This window comes from Chanos chanos, chromosome 11, assembly GCF_902362185.1.
Source record: "Chanos chanos chromosome 11, fChaCha1.1, whole genome shotgun sequence".
NCBI lineage: Eukaryota > Metazoa > Chordata > Actinopteri > Gonorynchiformes > Chanidae > Chanos > Chanos chanos.
Genome location: NC_044505.1, coordinates 21404201 through 21427989, shown reverse-complemented (window position 1 = coordinate 21427989; position 23789 = coordinate 21404201). Strand labels below are relative to the sequence as shown.

Here is a 23789-nt window from a genome sequence, read left to right as displayed (position 1 = left end):
GCATATCTTGAAGAGGAAAAAAAAGAGAAATTCGGGGTAGCTGACTTAACTGTCTGTGATTAAATGAAAACCGGGTAGATGGTTACGATAAGATGTCATTTTGTTAGATTTGCAATATAAGAAGATCATTAAAACGCCATGAAAAATCACGTGACGAAATTTTCGAGAATTACTCGTCTTATTCTCACCGAGATCTAGGACCATAAACCGAAAGCGGAAGTACACCGAACTCAGCAAACCACTCCTTACCTGTGATTTAGATTAACACAGCTTGTCTGTGGTTTAGGTTTAAAATACTGGCCTGTGTACTTTTGAAAGTTTAGATCGGCAATTTTTAATCAACGATTAAAGTGTGATGGAATCCCGTGGTGAGTAGACTGCTTTATTAAAACCTTTGTACATTTGTGCAATAATCTATGTCAGTTAGGCATAACGAAAGCAACGTCCGTCCGTTTTTCTGCAAGGTCATCTCAAGTCTTTTTCGGACTAATAATAACCACGCTATGAACCGCATAGTAAATATATGGATTATGGTAGAATTTGAGTTTTGTCATTTAACGTTTTAGACAAGCAGTTATCTCATTTTTTTTAATTTTTAACATATTATTAAAACTTAATTTGTTACAAAGAGAACCAAATTTATTGACGTTCAGACGAGCCATTCAACAGCTGTGAATTACGAGTGGTTTATACTTCAGTGATTACTCAGAAAATCAAGCTTATTCGTAAACGAAAGAAAGCATGCACAAGGCTACAGGTCATCGTACATCCTGCAATGCCCTGTTTACCGCTAGGTTTGTTATTAACTAGATCAGTGTAATATTAACATAAGTCGGCTAAAGCATTTGCGTCCTCCAACGGTTGTCTTCAGTACTTATATTTAATAACTCACTAAACTACCTTCCCAGTCTTCCCTCTCTTTGGTAGGTCATTATCCACTGAGCTTCAGGCCGTATTAAAACATCATTAATAAAGAGCATGCTGAAGCTCGAAAACAGTAGTCAACATGAAATAGCAATATATATATACACACACACACACACACACACACACATATATATATAGATAGATATAGTCATTCCACTACTGTATCTCTTTTTTTCATCAACAAAATACTTTAAGTTGGTAAGAGAATATTTCTGTCATCATTTTGTTATTTTATTTTCTCTGGTCTTTTTTTTTTTTTTTTTGTCATTTTATTCTCTCAGACGTTCGGTTTGGCATAACCTCAATTTTCATATCAGCTGTCATGGCGGCAGACGTGAGCGTTTCCTTGAATTTGTATAACTGGTGCGGTTAGAACGAATTGTAGTTACTTTTTTATTGTTATTGTATTTCATTTGTATTGGGGAGCACATTGAGAAAAAAATGTGGAGTCGTGTGCCACATGTTACCCGTAATAATAAAAATAAACAAAACATTTTAGATATGCGGGTACTCTGGTAACCAAACTGACTTTAGGGACCTAAAAGGTCAGCCAAGAATCTTGAAACCAGCTATATAGATAAAGGTATTTTCTAATTATTAACACATATAGTACATTTTTACAAATTTTATGGTCAAGTCAGGTTTAAGTGCTGTTGTGGAGATGCGGAGCACACTGCATAGATAACTGTGATCTTCGATCTCCATCGGCTCGTCTTGAGTGTCATAAGAGAAAATGTTTGCACACATGTATGTGGGGCAGAGCGAACTTATCATTTTGGTGTGACGCATTACTGATGAAAAGTGTATTTTTACAAATTCCTGTAGAGTTCTTACAGTGGGAGTAGCTGGCGGCGACTGCAGAGAGAACGTTTCATTACAAAGAGCTCCCACTGTATTTTCTCCTGTACTGCATCCAAACAGAGAAAGGGCTTGACAGCATGTTCATATCCTTTCTGATGGCAGTAGGTTTCGAAAGCGTTGTCTAAATCCCTTGATCAGTGATGTAGGTTCTGTCACATATTTTTCCCATCTGCCCAGGAATACTGGCATCTGGAAAATTCCCAGAGACTCGCAAAGAGTTCGGGGTTGCTGTCTCTGGTTTGTCTCTCAAAAAGCCTAATTTCTAACGAATTCATGAGCTTGTAAGTTGTTCCGTACGATTAACTAGCCAGTTTGACCAGGAGGGCCACCTCTGCCGGTGCTCTGACGAGTTGTGCTGCTTTGTCCAGAAATGCTACCATAGCGCGAATCGATAGCAGAGTCTAACTCCAACCTTAACCCTCACCATAACCCAAGATTGTGCACGTATCGATAGGTAGCACAACCCGTCAGAACATCCGGAGTGATGTTTATGATTAACGCTGCACAGAACAGTTGAAATTTTATTTGAAAAAAACTGAAACTATATTCTTTACAAATGTAGAAGGGTAGAAACATGATACCGTGAGGACATGTATACATGTTTAAGACATTAAATAGACACGAAATTGTTACATTAACCCCTCTTGCATGAATTATGAGAAAAATGATCCAGAATTTTTAAGACTGGTTTTATTATTCAAAATGGTGCTAAAATTTAATTTCATTTTAGGTTTTTTGGGGTTTTGTTTGTTTGTTTGTGTGTTTTTCAAAATTCTGTTTTATTTTAAAGCTATTTAACTGTCCATACATGTGGACACCATGCAACAAAGGAATAGAAAGGGATATAAAGCCACAGCTGACAATAAGGAATATCATATCTTTTTTATGTTATGTTATGTTATGTTATGTTATGTTATGTTATGTTATTAATAACAACAAAGCACATATTTTAGAAACAACAGAGTGGAAAGATACTCAAAGTGATATTAACAATTGTGGTGTTAAATGTATGCGGAAACCTTGCAACAGTGCAGTAAATAGAATGCACCTGCTGCTGATGGAGAAAACAACAACAACAACAAACTTCATTTCTCACTCTTCAAGCTTATTTTCAGTTCATGCTGAATCATCTCAGCTATAAAAATATCAACATCCTATACCTAACAAACTACAGAGTACAAATAACTCAAACTGTTTTCTTTACAGGCAAATGTATGTGAGATCTAAAGAAATCAGTGTACTGTTACCCTTTAGTGGCCTTGCTAGGGCACTTGTTTCTTTAAAAATTTGGGGGGATTAACATACTACCCAGGCAAAAACAAATGAGTTAGGAGTCATCAACTTTGTCAAAACGACCTGGAGATATTACCCTTAAGAACAGTATCCAGTGGCAGGGGACAGTATTCTTACTGTATTTTACAACAGGAACTGGATAAACAAATGATAGTTTGTAAATACAGGGTGTTAATCACAAAATATTTATATTGATGAGCTTGTTTCCCTCAAAAAAAAAAATTCATTTATGTGAAATATAATGTAAATGACATGCAGATCTTACTAGTCTGACTCATTTTTATCTGTTGTAATTTATCCTCTGTTTGATAGAAAAGCTAGTCATAATGTGGGTGTGGATGTTTGTCTCTGTACCTTTCTGTCATGCTGAAGGTAAGTCTCTCTCACTATGTTTACATAAAAGCCTGTTACACATTTTACACTTTTAACCAAGTGTTAGTGGATTAGGGATTTCTGAACATGTTTATGCACTTTTTTCTGTCCCAGTTCCAGAGACATTCTCTGTGCTGGTTCCTGATGGTCCAGTTTCAGCCAAATTGGGATCCTCTGTGGTTTTGCCCTGTAGTCTCACTCCTTCCTTCAGTGCTGTGGAGCTGGAGGTGCTCTGGTACAGGCCCAATAAACTCAACACCCCAATTTTGGCACTCCCTGAACCTAAAGTCCAGGAAACCTCTTTAGACCCTCAGTACAGGGACAGAGTGTCTCTGATAGGGAGTCTGGAGGAGGGGAATGTGTCTCTGAAACTGGAGAACATCACACTGTCAGACAGAGGAGAATATGTGTGTCATGTCAGTAGTGTAACTTGGTATGACAAGGGTACAACATCACTCACAGTAAATGGTAAGGAGATACAGTTGGTCACTGTAAATATTTTGTTAGATTTGATTGAATATTTCAGAAAGGTGTAAAAATGCACATAAACTCTGGTCTCAAAAGCTCCACCTTTCTGTTGGAATATATATATATATATGTGTGTGTGTGTGTGTGTGTGTGTGTGTGGGGGGGGGGGGGGGGGGGGGGGGGGGGGGGGTCTCTGTCAGCTACATCAAAGCCTCATTTCTTTTCTGAGGTTCTCATAGATCAGTCAGTCTTAAGATCACTGTTCTGAGATTGGCAAATACATCATTAGACATTTTATGACTTTTAAGTCATTGAAACTTGCAGGAATTAAAATAATTGTGATGATCTTATATTTGCAGAATTACTCTTTTCACAAAACAATAAATTGTTCTCTTATTGTTCTCTTTTTCTCAGTACTAGGCTCTGAACCAGTCCTCTCATTCACTGAAACAGGACAGGGGAATTTAAATGTTACCTGTGTATCAGATGGTTGGTCACCACAGCCCACAGTAACCTGGAGAGATAGAGAAGAGAAAGAGATCAACAAGAATGCTAATGTGATGTACAGTAAAGGTAATGTATTCTGCAACGTAATAAACACGATATAAGAAATACAGACAACACTTTAAAATGAGGGTACATTTAATGCTGTCAGAAAAAGGTTGGGTCTCGAACCACAGAGAACCCAATCTTACTGCCTGTGTAATTCAGACAAGCTACTCTCTGCATCACTGTGGTTAGGAACTCCTATGCTATGAGAGATAGCATTGCCCTCTAGATGCACTAAATTTCTATAGAGAATTTACTTCCCATGCAGGGAAGGATGCATATGTTAGTATTCACTCTCTTATATCGACATAAGGGTCATGGAACTTTGGAATGCACAGGGAAGGTGATTCCAAAGAAGAGAGGCTGATTAAAACTAAACAAGGTGTTATATAGAACATACATTATGTGTTTAAATTATATGTGCATTATATTATATGTGTTTCCATAATGTGTTACATAACAGAATGTTTCAAACTTTTCTTTGTTATTCTCTGTATCAGATAGTGAGGATCTGGTGAGTGTGAGTTCTTGGCTGCTCTTCTCTCCCTCTGAGTCAGAGTGGATCTCCTGCTCTGTCAGTTTATCTGATCAGGAGAAGAGAGAGGGCAGGGTGCTGCCACTCAGATCAAAAATATCAGACTCTGCAACGCAACCAACAATACTGGAGCCCACAGCATCGAAAACTTGTGAGTCCAATATGATTTTAACAACATTATAAAATCATCTATTAACTGTAGAAAAACATGCTCAAATAAATGGCGCTCATCACCCAGAAAATAAGGCTTAATTTCACTTAATAACACACAGCTGTGTAGGATATACATATAAAAACTAATGTCTCTTTGTGTGTGTTTGTTGAAGCATGGAGAGCATTTATTGTCATGCTGGTCATCAGTCTGTTGGCCTTCAGTGTCTTATTCATCCTCTTCATTTTATACAAGAGGAAAGGTAAGGAGCTTACATTTATATGTAGATGAATTCATATACAGTATTTAACCCCACATATTGTAGTGTCAACAAGGAGTTGTCCCTTAGACAAAAAAGTCTTTTAAACAGACCACAATATATGAAAAAAAAACACATTCAATTGTTTTTAAGAACAAAAAATTGAAGAATTTTTTTGGGAACTACATGTTTGAAAATATATGGTAACCTACTGAACTGTTTCTGTACCATGTTTCATATAAAACGTCATATATCACATTCCCTCAGCAGATCCTAAGACAACAGCAGGTATGTGACAATCATTCAAAAAAACTTTAAGTGTTCCCCAGAACATTCAAACGCACAGTTTGTAAGCTCTTCACAATGACAGCAGTTTTCTCTTCTCAAAAATAACCTGAAAGCTACTTTTTTTGTCTCAGTAGAAAATCAGCCACTGAAACATGAGACTAGGGATGAAGAAACAAGATCACAAGGTACATGTCTATACCAACAATTTCACTAACGGGGGTTGGGGGGCTTCCTTCAGTCATACATTCTTTTTTAGAATAGATCTGCTTATGCTAAATATTTGCATGATGTTATAATTTACAGTATCTTAAACACATCTCAAAGAAAATAAAAAATGCTGTTATTTAACCTGCTCTGTGATTGTGTGTGTATGTGTGTGTGTGTGTGTGTGTGTGTGTGTGTGTGTGTTGCGTGTGTGTGCGTGTGTGTGAAGAGACAAAATGTGAAAAATGTGAGAAGAGACCAAAAACTGCAGACAAAGAGACTAACACAAACACAGGTAAATCTTCATCATAAAAGTTAACCATGACCTTCACTCACATTTACAGACACACATTTACAGTCAACACAACCCACAGGTATCAAACAATTAAAGTAATGTATCAGAGTATAAATGAGTTTGGACATTCACAGATCAAAAACATGTCAGTACAAAGACACACTACAAAATGATTCATGTCTGTTTTTGCTTCCTTAAGTCATACACTTTAGAATAGATCCACTCATGCTAAATATTTGTGTGTTGTTATAATTTACAGTATCCTAAACACATCTCAAAGAAAATAAAAAATGCTGTTATTTATCCTGCTCTGTGATTGTGTGTGTGTGTGTGTGTGTGTGTGTGTGTGTGTGTGTGTGCGCGTGTGTGTGTGTGTGTGTGTGTGTGTGTGTGTGTGTGTGTGTGTGAAGAAACAAGATGTGAAAAATGTGAGGAGAAACCAGAAACTGCAGACAAAGAGACTAACACAGAAACTAACACAAACACAGGTAAATCTCCATCATAAAAGTTAATCATGATCTTCACTCACATTTACAGACTCACATTTATTGTAAATACAACCCACAGGTGTCAAACAATCAAAGTAATCCATCAGAATGAAAAATGCGTTTGGACATTCACAGGTCAAAAGCATGTCAGTACACAGATGTATTACAAAATTATTCATGTCTCTTTTTGTACAGATTGGAATAAAATGCATCTTTGTAAAGGTAAGATCATACATCATTAATCTTTAACTCATATGAGATATAAGCTCTGGGTTGTGCTTGACACATTTTCTGTCTTTTAATTTGATCCCTCAGAGGATCTCAGACTGGACAAATCTTCATGTCACAAAGATCTGACTGTTAAAAAAGATGGAAAGGAAGTGAGTTTCACAAAAGGGTGGTTTTCCCAGAATCCTTCAGAACTCATGGTTGATGTTCTGTGTAAAGAGAACTTTAAGTCAGGCTGTCACTACTGGGAGGTGTTTGTGTTAGATGCACAGAAAGCTCTTCCACCTGAACTGTCCTGGTATGTCGGTGTGACTTCTCATCAAAAGACGCAGAGAAGAAAAGCGCCATTAACTCCAGAGAATGGTTACTGGGTTCTCCAGTATGAAAGAGGGAAAGGATTCTATGTAAATACTGGCGATCCAATCCCAGTGTTAGTAAGAGACTCATTCTCAACACTGGGGTTGTATTTAGACATGTATAAGAACACACTGTCTTTCTATGATTTAGATTCAAAATCACATCTTTACACTTTCATTAATGTTAAGTCTGAAAATGTATTGATTCCTTTGTTCAGTCCTGGAGACAGATGTGATCATTCTCTCACACTAAAGTAAACAGATAACTGACTGTAGGAGAGAGTAGAAGATAGATGGAAAGAGTTTTGAATGTGACTGTGTGTGTTTACTATGAGAATTACATTTCACAGTCTAGTGAAATGCATCCATGACATGTTTATCTCCCACATAAAATAGAAGAGTATAGACTACAGGTTACTTCTTCCTGTACTGGTATATACCAAAATGACTTACCTAAGGGATTCATTTTCAGTTTAATGACAATCCTAGGAAGTCGGCTCATATGAGAATGAAATAATCTGTATTTGCAATTTACTTCTCTGTGGATACAATGAGCTGTCAGCAGGATGAAACACTACCCAGTTCCTCCTTATGGAATTCATGGAACATATTGAAAGTTGTATGTAATGTTAATACTCATGATATATAGAATGTTAAGAACATCATTTGGAAAAATAAACATATGTCATTTGCAGGACTCATCAGAGATTACAGATTTTTCTTTTTCTGTTGATGCTTTATGAATGCAGTTATGCAGACTACAGAACTGGCTGATTGTAGATCAAAAGATGAAGATTAATGGCACCATTATATTTCTTTGTCTCCTCACTAATTTGACTGTATATCAAATTAAACTGACTTTCTTCTTCAACATCACTCTATACTTTTCTTTTTTCTTTGTTTGATGTTGAATCTGTCAACTTGTTGAGCAACATATTTTTATTACTTTCAGTCTACTCAGTATCACATTATTACTAACTTTTATACATATAATTTTGCAATTCCAAAAATGAAATGTATGATCATGTTTTATTTTCTGAGTGCATTAACTTGTGCTTAAGAAAGTTCAGCCGCTCAACATATGTGATAAATAAATTGTGTTTAATCTTTTTTGTTTTAAATTTCAGTTTCAACACTACTACTACTACTACTACTACTACTACTACTCCTAAGCTTTTATTTGTAATTTATATGTTTTGCTCATTCTGTGTGTTGATACAGTGTGGATATGATCCATATTTCATCCATATGACACATAGAAGCAACTAAAAAATGTTTTCGTCTGTGCAACATCCTGTTTTAATAAACTACCTCACAGAGAAGATTGTGTTTATACTTTACAGCTTTAATTACCTGAATGGGAAGATCTCAGTCTGAACAGTGCAAGTCCTCCATTTCATTCACATAGGACATACGATTTTAAAATGGTTTTCTGACACAATTCTAACAGGACTTGTTATTTTTCATAAGTAAGGATGGCAAAAAGCAAGACTGAAACACACACAAGGGATTTATAGAGAGTATCAGTCATCAAAAATGAGGGTCCCAGAGAGCAAACTTATAATTGGAACCATCACTGGCATGGTAAAGACTGAAAACTGAAAGAAAATTCGTTACCCTTATCTCATCACTGTGGAAACCAGCATCTTGTCAGGTTTCGCCTAGATATGTCAGATAATATTTTTATAATAATTTTTATTTCTGTATATTCAGAATTGTAAAACAATGACTGGAAGCATGACAGACTTGCAGTGGCACATTAATGCAGGTGAGCAGGCAACATTATAAACACATACTTCATATTCACAAAACAGCCAGTGTGATTTAGGTGTTACTGTAATGTGTCAAAACTCTACTTACTAATACATCCACTTTTTCTTCTCAGTCAAACTCAGATACTTCATCATCACACTTTACACCAAAGTAAATAATTCTATCATTACATACTGCAACACTAGGAATCATAACAATGCAATGACAATGTAATCATCACCAACTCAATACATCATAAATGAAACTATCAGATAGTGACAGTTTAGTCAGCATAGTTATTTCCACATGATAAGACAACATTTAAACCCAACACAAATGAATTAAAGAGATGAAAGTCCTCGGAGGTCATCCTGACCTCGTCCTCTCTCACAATAAACTCAGTCCATGGCCGCCACGGAAAGTAATCAAATTGCCTGAAACAATGAATGTTAACAAGATCACTATGCCTCCAGAACTGCCATCAATCATTTTCCTCATTGGTCATAACTAAATACACTAAATACAATCCCAGTTCATAGAAACTTCAAAAAAACCTGTGTTGGTTCCTGATGATGCAGTCCTGGGCAAATTTGGAGGCTCTGTGGTCTTGCCAAAGAGTCTCTCTCCCTCCCTTAATGCTGTGGAGTTGGAGGTGAACTGGTATATGCCCAGTAAATATAACACCCTGATTTTATTCTACAATGAGGAGTCAGGTAGACCCTCAGTCCAGGGACAGAGTGTCTCTGATATGAAATCTGGATGAGGGGGATATGTCTCTGAATCTAAAGAACTTCACACTATCAGACAGAGCAGAGTATGAGTCTCACGTCTGTAGTTGAATTTGGTATAAGGACACAGGATCACCCCAAGTAAATATTTAAATAGCTGTGAAACAAATTTACTCTGCTAATTTGTGTAAGAGTTAAAACATGGACTTTTGGTGACCCAAGAATAAAAAACATTAAATGTCATTTCAAAAATACAAACCCTAAAATATATTAAGTGAGGATCACAAAAATAAATAAATAAATAAATAAACAAATAAATAAATAAATAAATAAATAAATAATGGAGACACACACAGTACAAGTCTAATAGAGGCGCACTAGGGTACTCCCGGGGGGTTACCCTAATGTGTGTGTCTCTCTCTCTCTCTCTCTCTATCACACACACACACACACTGACACACACAACACACTGCACTGTACATGTCATTGGAACCTCATTTGAAATAAACTATATACTCCACTACTCTCACTGAAACATGTTAGCACCAAGCGCCGTCTGACTTGCTAATGCTAACTGTGTGTTTCGTGCTTATCTTGATGTAATGACAACAGGCGAAAACGTCAAACAAATCAAACCACTTACAGCAAAGCACCAGACCAATAAGGATACTGCTTCCCCAAATGTGACCATATGCAAATATGACCAACAGTGAGTGTTTTCACTTTTTATTTGATGAATATAAATTAATCAGTAAAATGCAAAGTTTGGCGCGAAAAGGCGAGGCCTGTGTTACATCCTAAGACGTATTTATTTATTTCGTGTTTTGTTTACTGTTGTATATTTGTTGCTGTTGTACTGTTGTGTCCTCTCTCTCTCTCCTCTCCTCCCTTCTTCCATTTAACAGGTCATTAAGCACCAAGGACACGAGGGAGGGCCTATTTGTCAAACCACACTCCCATTGGCTGAGAGAAAAGAGGCCAGGGGATATAAACAAGCCAGTCCTCTTCACTACAGACCTTTTGTTCCTCCTCCTTACTGAGACTTTGTTGGTTGTTGGTTGGTAGTTATTGGTTGTTGATTGATTGTTGATTGATTGTTGATGGTTGATAACTTGTTATTGCTTCATTTGCTTCTTGTTTGCTATGTGTTTCTTTTTTTGTGTGTGTGTATTGTATATAGATTTGTATATAACCTTGTATATAGTGTGGGAAGCCCCGTAGGGAGGTTGGGTGCCTTTTTGTTTGAAACCATTTTCTCCTGTTTTTTTGGTTAGTTAGGGAGTGAGGTTAGTTTGTGTTGTTAATTTTGTGTTTTTTTGTAACGGTAGGTAAGTTAGAGTCCACTCCTAATAACTAGATTGTTTTGTTTATTGTTTTGGCCTTTCCCTCTCCTGAAGTCTCTTTTTGTTTTTGGTTGACGCTTCCTGTTCTCATTTAAGTTTGATAATAAATTCAAGTACTATCCTCTTGAAAGTTGTTTTCTGTTGTATTGTGGTGTCCTTGGGACACTCACTTATTTAATTTAGACATTTAGTTATTTATTTATTTTTGTTACATTCCCTTACCCCCCCTGGACAAAAGGGGGAACGTAACACCTGCGAGGGGCGGCACAGTATGTCCCACCTTGACACTGACTCTTGACATACATGACCTCCAGATTTTCAAGTAAAAGGACAAAGGAAAAGACAACTCTCCACTAATTACATTCCTTCTGACTGAACAAGTCAGTAACTCATGTGTGTCGCATGTATTTGTGGAGTCAGTACGCTGAGAAAAGCATATTTCACTTCTGAAGATGCAGTGTTGAACTTTCCGTTAATGTTATAGCAATCTAGCAATCACTGGCCGTTTTACAAACTGCACCATCGTATATAAAATAAAATAAATAAATATATATAAAAAACTCAGATTCATGAAGTAGCTGTAACTGACGCACAGGGATTTTGTGGAGAGTGCATTGCTTCTTGATAAAGAAAATGACTTTGTCGGGAGGAATTATCGAGCTGCTGACTGCAAATTATCTGTAACTATTTTACATTTGTGATACATGTAGACCTTCAAAACGCCATGAAATAAAACGTGATGAAATTTTTTGTGAACCATCTGATTAAAACTGTGTTACCTCGAGCGGGAACCACAAACCGAAAGCGGAACACAGTTCACCGAAAGCTCACCGAACAGTTTGCCTAAGATTTACATTTACACGGTTTGAAATTTGGCATTTCTGACCAGCAATTCTTAATCGACGATTAAAGTGTAATGGACTTGGGAGGTGAGTGTAGTCTGCGTTGTTAAAACTGTTATCCATTTGTGCAATAACCTATGTTAATTAGATGTATGAAGGGCGACCATAGTTCGTTATCCTGCAATGTAATTTGAATATCATACTGTATTTTTGATAGTAACAACCAGCGCTGTAAAGTAATCTGTAAAGTGACAGATAAAGCAAAATGCAAATGCAATTATACAAAAATGTTTTGAATTATCCAAACATTTGGGTATACTGACGCAAAAACCTGATTAATTGCGAAGATAAACAACTTTATCCCAAATTCAAATGTGTCGCTCAAAAGACTACTGGGATTGACATGTGGAAAACATAGACCATACGCCATGGGCCATCATTTGGGATTTTTCTGTTTCCCGTTAGGTAAATTATTCACTTGTTTAGTGTCGTGCCAAATGACATAACTAAAGCATTATCGCCAACTAAAGGGTGTATTCTGTACCAGTACATAATAACTTGCTAATTTTTCATCTCTATATGTGCTTTTCGTTGGTTTGCTAGTTGTTATTGTCTGAGCACTCTGTGACCATTTTTGTCATTTTATTTTTTCTTTTCATTTCTTTTTTATTTATTTTCTTTGGCATTTTATTCTCTGCGATCATTTTTGCCATGTTAAATGAATTATGAGTTAGAAAAAATTAATCATCTTAAGCCCAGCTTTTAATTTAGTTTCCAGGCCTCACAAGCGTTACTAGGCGTTCCAGTCAAATGAGGTAAAAGTGGTGCGAACGAATTGTGAATACGGTTTACATCAGCGCAGGGCCGGCACCAACGGAGAGCAATAGGGGGCGCTGCCCCCTCAGATCAGATTTTAATAATAAAAATAAAGAAATAATATTAAATAAGTGCATTTCTATAACCAAACTAACTTTTAATTGATTGTCTAGTTTTTACCTTTCTTGAATCCCTCTGATCATTTTCGTCGTTTATTCTTTATCGTCATTTTGATGTTTGATGTTACATGTAATAATAAAAATAAGTAAATAATACTACATCCAAGTACATTCCAGTAAGAGTTGGTATGACTTCACGGCAAATGTGCAAAGGCAGAAATACTATCCAGACCAAGAACGAAGACATTATAGGTGTAAGAGCCATATATTGTTATTGTTATTTGTTTATAGTGTTTTGTTTGAATTAGGCCACTTTTTGTGCTGCGTGTAAATTGTGGAGTCGGGATTAGTTTAAATTGTGGATTATGATTGGTTAATGGTGGATCCCCTTGTGCGCATGTGTGGGATCAGGTTGGTAAGAAAGTTTGGATGCCGCTGCAGAGTGAATGCTTTCTTAGACATGTGCGTACATTATGGCAAACAGCTTTTTGATCGTTTTCTGTAAAATTACAACGACTCGATTGATGAAACTGAAAATAAACGACGCCGACATTCACCCGAAGTTGGTTGTGAGTATCAAGAAAGGAAATAAATAAGAAAATAATAAACAAAAATAGATTTTGCAGGTATGATGGAAGTCAAAGCTGTATACTTTGATTAAGTTTTCATAGCAACATGTAGCATGACTGGCGAGGGAGAACGCGAGGTAGTTACAATATAGCATGATGCTGTTTAAGTTTGACGCAAAAAAGTAACTACTGTAGCGGACTCCTACTCGCTCCACCACAGGAAATAACTGAGCAACACCACTGCTTTGCCTTCAGATATTTTACTGCAAAAATATTCAGTGTGACAGGGACAGATCAATTTGTTCTTCTCATACATTTCTGTTTCACAGAAGCTTCTCGCAGATTGAGACTGAATTACAAATAATTTAACTAAATGATACAACATAGTAAAATAAAATACTTCTGCCATACATATAGTGTGTGGTCGTATAGTGGAGTTAATCATTAAGGCAAACAGACAAAGGTACGCAGAGCAGCAGTATCCTCAGGCATTACGTAGTAACACAGGAAAATACAAATAGAAAATATAACTGTAAATATTCAATGTGAGAGGGACAAATCAGTTTCAATTAGTTCTTCTCATACATTTCTGTTAAAGGAGCACACAACGTTGAGACAATAACCCTCTCACTCATACATACAACAGGTCTCCCAGATAACAAGACGACATTGAAAAAAATATTGATTTTCCATGTGAATCATCATTATGGCTGAGATTGAAATCTCAATGCTAAATAAATGTTGGATCACCATTACAATACCGATGAAACCCGACAGTATAGTAATGTTGATGACAGAGACGTTGGAATAACATTGATTTATAGTTGTCCTGATTATAAATGATTGAGCATTGATTGTTTCAATATTAACCGAGGGTGCAAAAGTGATGAAGAATCAACATTGGAGTTCGACGTTGACTCAATGAACTTAACGTTGACAGCGGAATGTTGATTTAACATAGTTTCAGTAATTGTTTGCTATCTGGGCTGTGAAACACTCAATTTCTGTGGCATCTGCATCTCACGACAAACGCTCCTGAGCGCGTGAATTAACAAACCCGCACCTAGTTAGTCCAACTCGTTATGAATTTGCCACATTCAGTAGAACGAGCAATAAAAGCATATACTAACACTTTCCAACTCAATAAATAGTTCTACTGATTCACAACTCTCAACAGTGACATCAAATGTGTTTTATCTTTGGAGGGAAATCTTTAATGTTAGTTTTATGTTGTTACAGTGAGTCCAATGGCGCTAAACATAGCATTACGAGCGGCGATAAGCTAGCACCTCTTAACTGCTTTTATGGGTGTAAAATAATAATTGGCTAACTTCAACATATAACAGTCAATTCATGTAACATTCAAAATTGTTAATTCGTTAAATAGTCATTTCCCAAGTGTTATAAACGCTTCACAGGGTTAATTTGTTGTCTACCATTATGAGCACATAACTCTTTCACAGAGGCTTCTAGCAGGCTGAGAATCATCAGGTTCCTGGCATCTACCAAATCAGGGGAGGCTTCCCCAATAAACCCTAGATGGGATGTCAATTTATCCTTACAAAGGAAAATTTTTTGGACTCTATCAAAAAAAAAAAAAAAATTACCTGCTATGCAATAACATTAACATTCAAATGCAAAAATGAAACATAAAACTCTTTTCGCGTATGCGTGTATTTATACTTACCCCTCTTAACAATCAGAATGGGAGCACCTGATTCCCGGGCTTTCTCAACCCGTGAAGTTTGGTGAAATATTTTGGACTACCCACCTCACTACACCACGTCAGTTAAAACAAAACCATACCCGTATGAATACTAACATACATCGATAACTCAACACCAGTTTACAGTTAACTATTTAAATAAATTCATTAACAATTTAGAAATATATATCAAACTCAGTGTTGATAGTAAAATGTTGTCAACACAAGACTATGTGATATCAATACGCTATATCAGTTAAAGCCAGCTTAAACAATTAAATCTCATGTACAACTCCTCTTAAAACAAACACGAATCAAAGAAAGACACAGAAAATGCGGGCCCACACACAGCTCTTTTCCAATAGGGCGGTGCTGGTGCCCGTGCAGGTGCCGGTGCGGAGCCGGTGCTTCCTTGGTGCCTTTTGAGAACTGGCCCGCATTTCCACAGGTTTGGGAACCGATCACTACGTAGCGAAAGTTTGGGTAAGTTGGGGGAAAATAATAGACAGAACGCATGTGCTTGCTTTTTATAAATTTACTTTTACGCTAGGCTTCCACTCAGCGAAACAACTCACAAGTTTTGCCCTAAGACTTGTCGCTCTGGGGGCGAAATTCATGAAAGTCTGTCACTTAGCTCAACAGTTTAAGTGTTTAAATGAAGGTCTGCAGTAGTCTATTTGCACCAGCCAGAGCCGAGTTTTTTTCTTCCGCTCTGCGTCCGACTACGTTCGTGTAACATGTAAACAACAGCCCGTGTTGATGTAGACACAAATGGTTTTCCATACATCTTTTAACCATATACATATTTTCAGGCTACATATAGCCTTTAGCCTACCGCTATTTTGGTCCGACTTTTTTTTTGTTACTCCCACCTCTCTAGAGAACGCCATGTACCAAACACATCAAACGCTGAACTGATTGGTTCTCGCGTGGTTTTTAATTGCAAAGGTCAGCGGTTCCAACTTTTGGGAGCAGCAATACTGCAGTGCGGTGCGGTGCCAGCTTTTTGGCACTGGCACCAGTATTTTTTCAATGGGAAAATGCGGCCCGGTGCTTGATTAGGCACCAGCACCGTGTCAGTGGAAAACGGGTATGAGTGATGTTCTACTATATATATATTTAACAAGAGACCAGACCACGCCACCTAAGGACTTGTAACTTAAGATTCACAAAAATCAACTCAAGCTGATGGGTTCCCCAATGTGCAGATAAGCTGTATAGGAATAGGACAGAGATGTGTATTCCAGTTGATTGGGCAATTTTATTAAATGAATAAAAGTCCTAAAAAAGAATGTCCTTAGTAGTACAGCTTTATTACAAAAATAGACTATATGGATAAAACCACTTTAGCCAAGGACAGGGTAGTATTTACAGGGTTTCATTTCAGATTTGAAGATTTTGTTAATTTTCCACCAGGCTGTCAGAGTTGTTGAAATTACTGTGTTATTAAAGCAGTTATGGTGTTTTATCTTGTTGCTGAGAAACGGAAGGTCAGATATTGATATTTCTTTACATTCTGATTGTTCTATTTCTAACCATGAGTTGTTCTGCCGGTTTGGGTAAATCCAATTGGTGATATATTGTAGCTGATTTGCCAGATAGTAATTTTGGAAGTTTGGGGCTTCTAATCCTCCTTGAGTTTTGTGTTTCTGTAATGTGGCCAGTTTGATTCGCGGTGTTTTATTTTTCCAGTAGAATTTGCTTGTTATGGAGTTTAATGAGTTGAACCATTTAGTGGTGGGCTGGGTTGGAATCATTGTGAAAAGGTAATTGATTTTTGGTAATATGATCATTTTTACAGTCGCTATTCTACCAATTAATGAGAGAGGTAAATTTATCCAGCGGTTTAAGTCGTCTTCTACTGTTTTTATTAATGGGGTGAAGTTTAGGTGGAACAACTCTGACAGTGTGGTGGAGATGTTAATTCCCAGATACTTAATGTTTCCAGTAGGGATGGGAGGAGGTGGGTTTTGAGCTGCAGCATTCCAATCATCAACACATACAGGTAGAATTGTTGATTTGGTCCAATTTATAGCGTAGTCTGAGAGTTCGGAGAATGAGTTAATAACCTTGATGGCTTCTTGTAGTGAGTTAGATGGTTCCTGTAAATAAAGCAATACATCATCTGCATAAAGACTTATCTTGTGGTGAGTGTGGAGGGTTTGGATTCCTTTAATGTTGTTGTTTTGACGTATTGCAGCAGTGAGAGGTTCGATGAATAAGGCAAAAAGCGATGGAGAGAGTGGGCATCCTTGTCTGGTTCCCCTGTGCAGTGTGAAGCTCTGTGATGTTAAACCATTAGTAACAACTGTGGCCATTGGTGAACTGTACAGAATTTTTATCCACTGGAGGAATGACTCTCTGAAACCAAGTCTGTGTAGTGTTGCAATTAAGAATTTCCAGTTTATTCTATCAAAAGCTTTTTCTGCGTCTAATGATACTATTATTGTTTTCAATTTGTTTTGTTTTGATACATTAATTAGATTAAGTAATCTGCACATGTTGTTTGAAGAGTGTCGTCCTTTAATGAAGCCAGTTTGATCTGAGTGGATTAGTGATGGGATTACCGTTTCAATTCGGGTGGCTAGTGCTTTGCTGATGATTTTGATACCTGTGTTGAGCGATAGGGGGCGGTAACTGGAACAGAGAGTTGGGTCTTTTTCAGGTTTAAGTAGTACTGATATGAGGGCAGTGTTCATGTGAGGTGGGATTGCTGAGTTTTGTTTAATATTGAGTACCATTCTGTGCAACAGTGGTGAGATTGTATTCCAAAAATGTTTATAAAATTCGGCAGGAAAGCCGTCAGGTCCTGGAGCTTTATTGTTTGGCATTTTATTAACTGCTTTGTGGAGTTCATTAGGTGTTATTGGTGTGTCCAGTTCATCTGCTTGTTCCTTATTAAGTTGGGGAAGTTCTATATTACTGAGGAAGGTGTTAATATCTATTAAATTGGGTTCTTTGTCGGGTGTATATAATTTGTTGTAGAATTCTCTGAATGCGTCATTAATGTCTTGGGGTGACTGCATAGTGTTTCCTATGGAATTCTTTATAGCTGGTATGAATGATTTTTCTTTATTTCGTTTGAGTTGATTTACCAGATATTTTCCTGATTTGTTATTATGTTCAAAATGATCATGTCTGAGTCTTTGTATCAGGAATTGGGTTTTTTTGTTTATGATATAGTTGAGCTGTGATTTAGTTTCTGTCAGTTCCTTCTGAATTTGCTCTGTGGGGTTTTTAGCATGCGTGTCAGTCAGTGCTTTAATTTTTTGCTCAAGAATATTTTCATGTTCTCGTTCCTTTTTTTTCTTGTATGATGAGTATGATATAATTCTTCCTCTCAGTACTGCTTTTGCTGTTTCCAAAAGTAGGGTAGATGAGATTTCCAGAGAGTCATTAGTTTCCATGAAGGATGCCCACTCTTTTATGAAAAATGTATTAAAGTCAGGATCTTCAAGCAAGGAAGTGTTAAATCTCCATCTGGGTATAGGTTGTTTGACTTGTCTGGTGATTAGATTAAATGATACAGGAGCATGATCGCTGATTATGATGGGATGAATTTTGGGATCTGCTATGTCGGATATAATCGATTTACTGGTGAGAAAAAAGTCAATACGAGAGAAAGACTGATGAGGTGGAGAAAAATGTGTATATTCTTTGAGTAATGGGTTTTTCAGTCGCCAACTATCGCCAAGAACAAAGTCATTCATGTATTGTTTTAATATTTCAGTAGAGTGCCAGTTTCTGGGATGAGCTGTTGTAGAAGATCTGTCCAAATTGGGATTAATAACTGTATTAAAGTCACCTCCAATTATGACTGTAGAATCTGATAAGTTAGATAGTGAGTCGAAAAATGTGTGGAAGAAAGCAGGGTCATCAGTGTTGGGTCCATATATATTAGCAATAGTGTAGCTGTTGTTGTTAATGGTGGCGTTGATGATAACATATCGTCCTTCAGGGTCAGTGACAGTGGTATTATGGATTAATTGAACTTTTTTGTTTATTGAAATTGAGACGCCTCTTTTCTTGGAGTTGTAAGTTGATGAGTATACTTGGGTAAATTCTGGAGTTTTCAATTTCTGATCTTCGGATTCTGTTATGTGAGTTTCTTGTAAAAGGCATATGTCTGCTTGTAATTTAATCAGATGGTTTATAATTTTAGTTTTCTTTGCTTGCGAACTAATCCCATGGATGTTCCACGTTACGAATTTGAGTGAAATCACTGACATGTGTAAGGATCAATTTTACAGCAATGTGATGTGAGTGGGAATTTGCGAGTGTTATGTAGTGGGTATGAATGTAAAAATATGTGCAGAATGTATGGTGTATCAACATTAGTTTGTGGTGTGTTTCAATGATATTTTGAGATGATATATAAAAAATAGTAAAAGTAGAAATGTTCCCTTTCTCCCACGTTTTCCACGCTAGTTGTGACAGACAGACATGGACAGACAAGAGACAAATACAAATCATATGCATATGAGGAGAATCTAAGAAAATCAGAGAAGAAGAGAGAGCGAGACAAAGAGAAAAAGAGAGACAAAGACAGACAAATAGTGACTGTAGGGTCAACAGTGACTGTGACATTTTTTTTTTTTTTTCAGTAGATAGCAGGGTGTAAGTTTTAGTACTATTTTGGTGCTGATGTATGAACTGTAAGGCTATGTATTTGGATGACTAAAGCCAAGTGGTGATGTTGCGATCTTGATAGAGTTGCCCGTCGATGTACAGCTTGTCCACAGATAACGTCGCTCGTCTTCCCTTCTCCCGAAATTGCTTCAGGATCGGGAGAAGTTTTTTTCTTCTTTCTTGTATTTCTCTAGGGAATTGGTCGTTGAGGCCGTAACTTGTCACTTTCAGTTCCTTTCCTTTGCTTTTAACGAGTTCTTTTTGTTTGTAATGTTCGAATTTTGCGACGATGGCTCTTGGTCTTTCATTGCTGGTGTGTTTTGCGCCGAGGCGGTGAACTCTGTGAAACGTTATGTTGTTCACTGTATCTGGTGATAGTTTCAGGGCTGACTGCATGAATTGTTTGATGGCGGCTTCTGGATTGTCTGGTGTTCATTCTGGAATTCTGGAAAAAATCAGATTGTCGCGCATGCTGCGGCACTGGAGATCCAAGACTGTGTCTTTCATTGCTTTGTTTTCGTTCACAAGGTTAGTAATTTGAGTGTCTAGAATTTTGACGGTTCCTTTTAGTTCGTTGTTTTCTTTTTGTAGCGTTTCAATTTGTAATTGAGAGAATTCGAGACTGGATTTCAGCTCTTTGATGTCTGCGTGTAATAATTCCAATATTGAGAGTCTATTGTTGATGGATTGGAGTACACTGACCTCGACTGTGGTTGTTTCTTCCTCCGTCTCGGTAGACCACTCTCGTCTCGGTTGTTTTTTGCTGGGTTTCGTTGCCATTATGGACAGGTTGTAGAAGTAATCGTCGATGAATGTGAACAGGTTTTCCAGGGTTGAAGAGTTGGACGATTCAGTGTTGGCAATGGAATAATGAGAATAACCGGGGTTAAAGTTTGGCTGCAGTGTTTCAGTTTGCTAGGAGTTTAGAAGAGAGTTGCCGCCATGTTCAGTCTCACCCGCTGTCTCGCGATGTTCTCAGGGCTCCGCCATGACCGCTCAGCTTTTGCAATTAAACGTTATCAGCATTTGTCCAAATGGTCTGGGGGTAGCTGCGCTAAAACATTGCGCCTGGCGTCTGTTAGGTGTTACAGTGAGGGGTTTCTGTTCTGGTGCGCATTGGTCCTGAACGCAGGGAGGCCTGGGCCATGAAGAGAGAACTGGGATCAAAGGGGATAGGGATAGAGAGGCAGAGTGAGAGTGATGGAAACAGATAAGGAAGGGTGAAAAAGAGGGAGAGAGTTTACACAACTGTAAATCTAACACACCCATTATCAATTTTATTAGTTGTAGCTGTATTGCTTACATCATTCCAATGTCAGCCTGGCATGTTTTTACCCCTCTATGGGTTTTAATCTAGGTTGCAAACTCACAAGAGTGGTCTGGTGTTAATTTGCACTTTAATATTCAAAGTGATACAGTTCTAAGTGGCATACTAAATGTGGTGTACTGAAAAGTAACAAAATAAACCAGCAGACAATGCATTTACTGTAAACAAGTTAACCAGTTTAATTGCTTTTGGGTTAAAAAAAAATGCAACATGCAAAAGTGCAGATTATTAGGGCCACATTGAGGGAAAAAAAAGTCTGAGATTTCCAGAAAAAGGTCATAACATTACGAGAATGAAGTCGTAATTTTACGAGAAAAGTCATGATAGCCTGAGAACAAAATCATTAAAGTTCGAGTAAACAACGCATAATTTCTTTTGAAAATATATTACCAGGAACCACCAAGGGGACAGTCAGTGACAGCCTGAGCTTCTGGCATCCACTGTTTCTCTCAGGTTTCATACTGTGCCACACACACCAGTCAACAGGTAACTTAATCATCTTATCATTAAACGACTGACAAATGCGGTTTGGTTCGCTGAGCAAACACAGGTTTACTGTTTTGTTCCCCGTTTTAACACAAGCAGCAGGTGGCTTCTGATATTTCCCTTCTAAAATGACACCTAGCCTAAAATTACAACTTCATTCTTGTAATATTATGCCTTTTTCTATTGCTATTGTTTGGGCTAATGCTGATTGATTGATTCACTCATTCATTGCACCACCTAAGGTCAGGTGACGTTAGATCATAAACAGGAAATTGGGGGAATAGGCTGCATTCCTCTGCTATAGTCTGCAGTTGTCCATTAATATTTTCTCACAAGACAAAAGTAATGAGTAACAAGCCCATTTAAATCTCAGTAATTGTAACTGTGTTTTTTAATGTGGAAAAAAAAGATAAGTTTCATTATTCATTACCGCAAAAAGAAGTGGAATAACTGTAATGCGTTACTTTGTAACGTGTTACTTCCAACACTGCTTGTGAGTTGGTGTCAGATCGGGGACCTCAGTTCACTGGCCATGAGATGGTGAACCTCTGTAAGACCTGGGGTGCAACACAGAAGTTCACCACGAGCTACCACCCCCAAGCCAACCTCACAGAATGGTCCAACCACACCATTAAAACCATGGAGAGATTGATCGGTACACTGTCCTCAAATCAGCAACCTCCATATAAACTCCTGGAGAGACAAAAATGGCTGAACAAGTCAAAAAGAGAGTTGGTATGTGTCAGGCTAGACAAACCAGGTATTATAACGCCCACAGGAAAAGTGCAGAACTCCTGCCGGGAGACCTGGGTCCGTACTTACCCACTCTCAAAAGCATCTGACAGTTTCTCATCCAAGCTTGCACCTAAGTGGTCGGGTCCAGCTACTGTGATGAGAAAGCTAGCCTCATCAACTACCAAGTACAGTGGGTCAACCATAATAAGAAAACTGACACCATCAGTGTGGTCAACCTAAAGCCCTACTTTGTTGTTCAGCCTCCGGTGTCTCTGGCTGGGGTGTGGGTGGGGGCTGTGATACTGCCACATGAAGTTTTGGGTCAGACTATTTTTAACTCATTATGAAGGTCACAAATATAATACATGCTGGGTTTGCTCTCTATGAGAAACAAATGATATAGACTATGCATTTTCCTTCATAATGTGATACATTCTTTTTCTGTTTCACTGGTCCATATTGGTATGTATTTGTGGGTTTTTTTTAAGGCCTCGAGCAGCCGACACACCTATTACGCACCAAAGGATATTTATGCAGAGTGTTAGTCAAGGGGGAGGATTTACTGGGAGAGGAGGAGGTGGATGAATGATCTATGTGGCGCCAGTTTTACAGCTCTGCAGCAACTACTAAAAGAAAACACCTCTTAGTTTGTTTCTACTGAAGTACCGAGAGTAAAGAAATGTAAATGAACTGTTTAGTTGACTATGCTAAGGTGTAACTGTTGTCATAATATTGTTTACAAATTTACATAATCGTTTACCCTTTTAAGACCAATTTCATAATTAAGAATTTATCTAAGTTGCATTTGTTATTTATTTTGTTTAGTACAAGTGATATTTTTACTGTACTTCTATTTTGAAAGCTCAGTTACGCACAAATCCTGTTGGGCTGCTCTCGCGCAAATAAGATTTCAGAGAAATATCAGCAAGCAAGAAGCAAGTACGAACATCGGTAAAAGTTCATGCTGGTTACAACGAATTTTAGATATAATATATAAAGGATTATAAGGAAGATTGGGAGATTATTCCATTTTGAAGCATGCAGCCAACGAGGTATCTGTTTTGTTTGTCCATATTTTACTTTAGTGAAATGTTATTTTACATGCCGTGTTAATTTTGCTGTGCATTATTTTACGTTAAGCTAACGCGGTCTCTGTATTCTATATTGTGTTTAGTTTTCACGGTAGATTTGGAGAAACCTCCAAAAAAATCAGTTGGAGGGAAACCACTTGTGTCTGACTTTGCTTCGAGGTGGGTAGTAACATGCTACGTTTACTCCATTATATGTAGTTTTTTCCAATAGTACCTTTTTTTCCAATAAGTTGTACTTATAGTAGTTTTAATGCACAATACTTTTCACTCTTACGCGAGTACATTTACAATTTAAAAAATGTACTTATTCTCCTTTACATCAGACTACACACTTCTCACTACTTAAATTATTTTTATTCAGACGGACACAGCT

At 37.4% G+C, this 23789-nt stretch overlaps 1 protein-coding gene across 1 annotated transcript; it reads left to right on the top strand.

The window, feature by feature from the left end:
- Positions 1-3407: 3407 nt before the first annotated feature.
- Positions 3408-22565, top strand: LOC115823838 (butyrophilin subfamily 1 member A1-like). The gene is made up of 7 exons (XM_030787861.1): positions 3408-3453; positions 3568-3921; positions 4336-4494; positions 4971-5095; positions 5328-5418; positions 7006-7224; positions 22099-22565. The coding sequence occupies exons 1-7, from the start codon at positions 3408-3410 to the stop codon at positions 22563-22565; spliced, it is 1461 nt and encodes a 486-aa protein (XP_030643721.1).
- The last annotated feature ends 1224 nt before the right edge of the window (positions 22566-23789 follow it).

Bases quoted from the DNA above. Each gene is read 5' to 3' on its own strand.
- LOC115823838 (XM_030787861.1), top strand. From the start codon at position 3,408: ATGTGGGTGTGGATGTTTGTCTCTGTACCTTTCTGTCATGCTGAAG. The intron at 4,495-4,970 runs GTAATGTATTCT...TCTCTGTATCAG, and splicing joins TAATGTGATGTACAGTAAAG to ATAGTGAGGATCTGGTGAGT. The intron at 5,096-5,327 runs TCAAAAATATCA...TGTGTGTTTGTT, and splicing joins GCAGGGTGCTGCCACTCAGA to GAAGCATGGAGAGCATTTAT.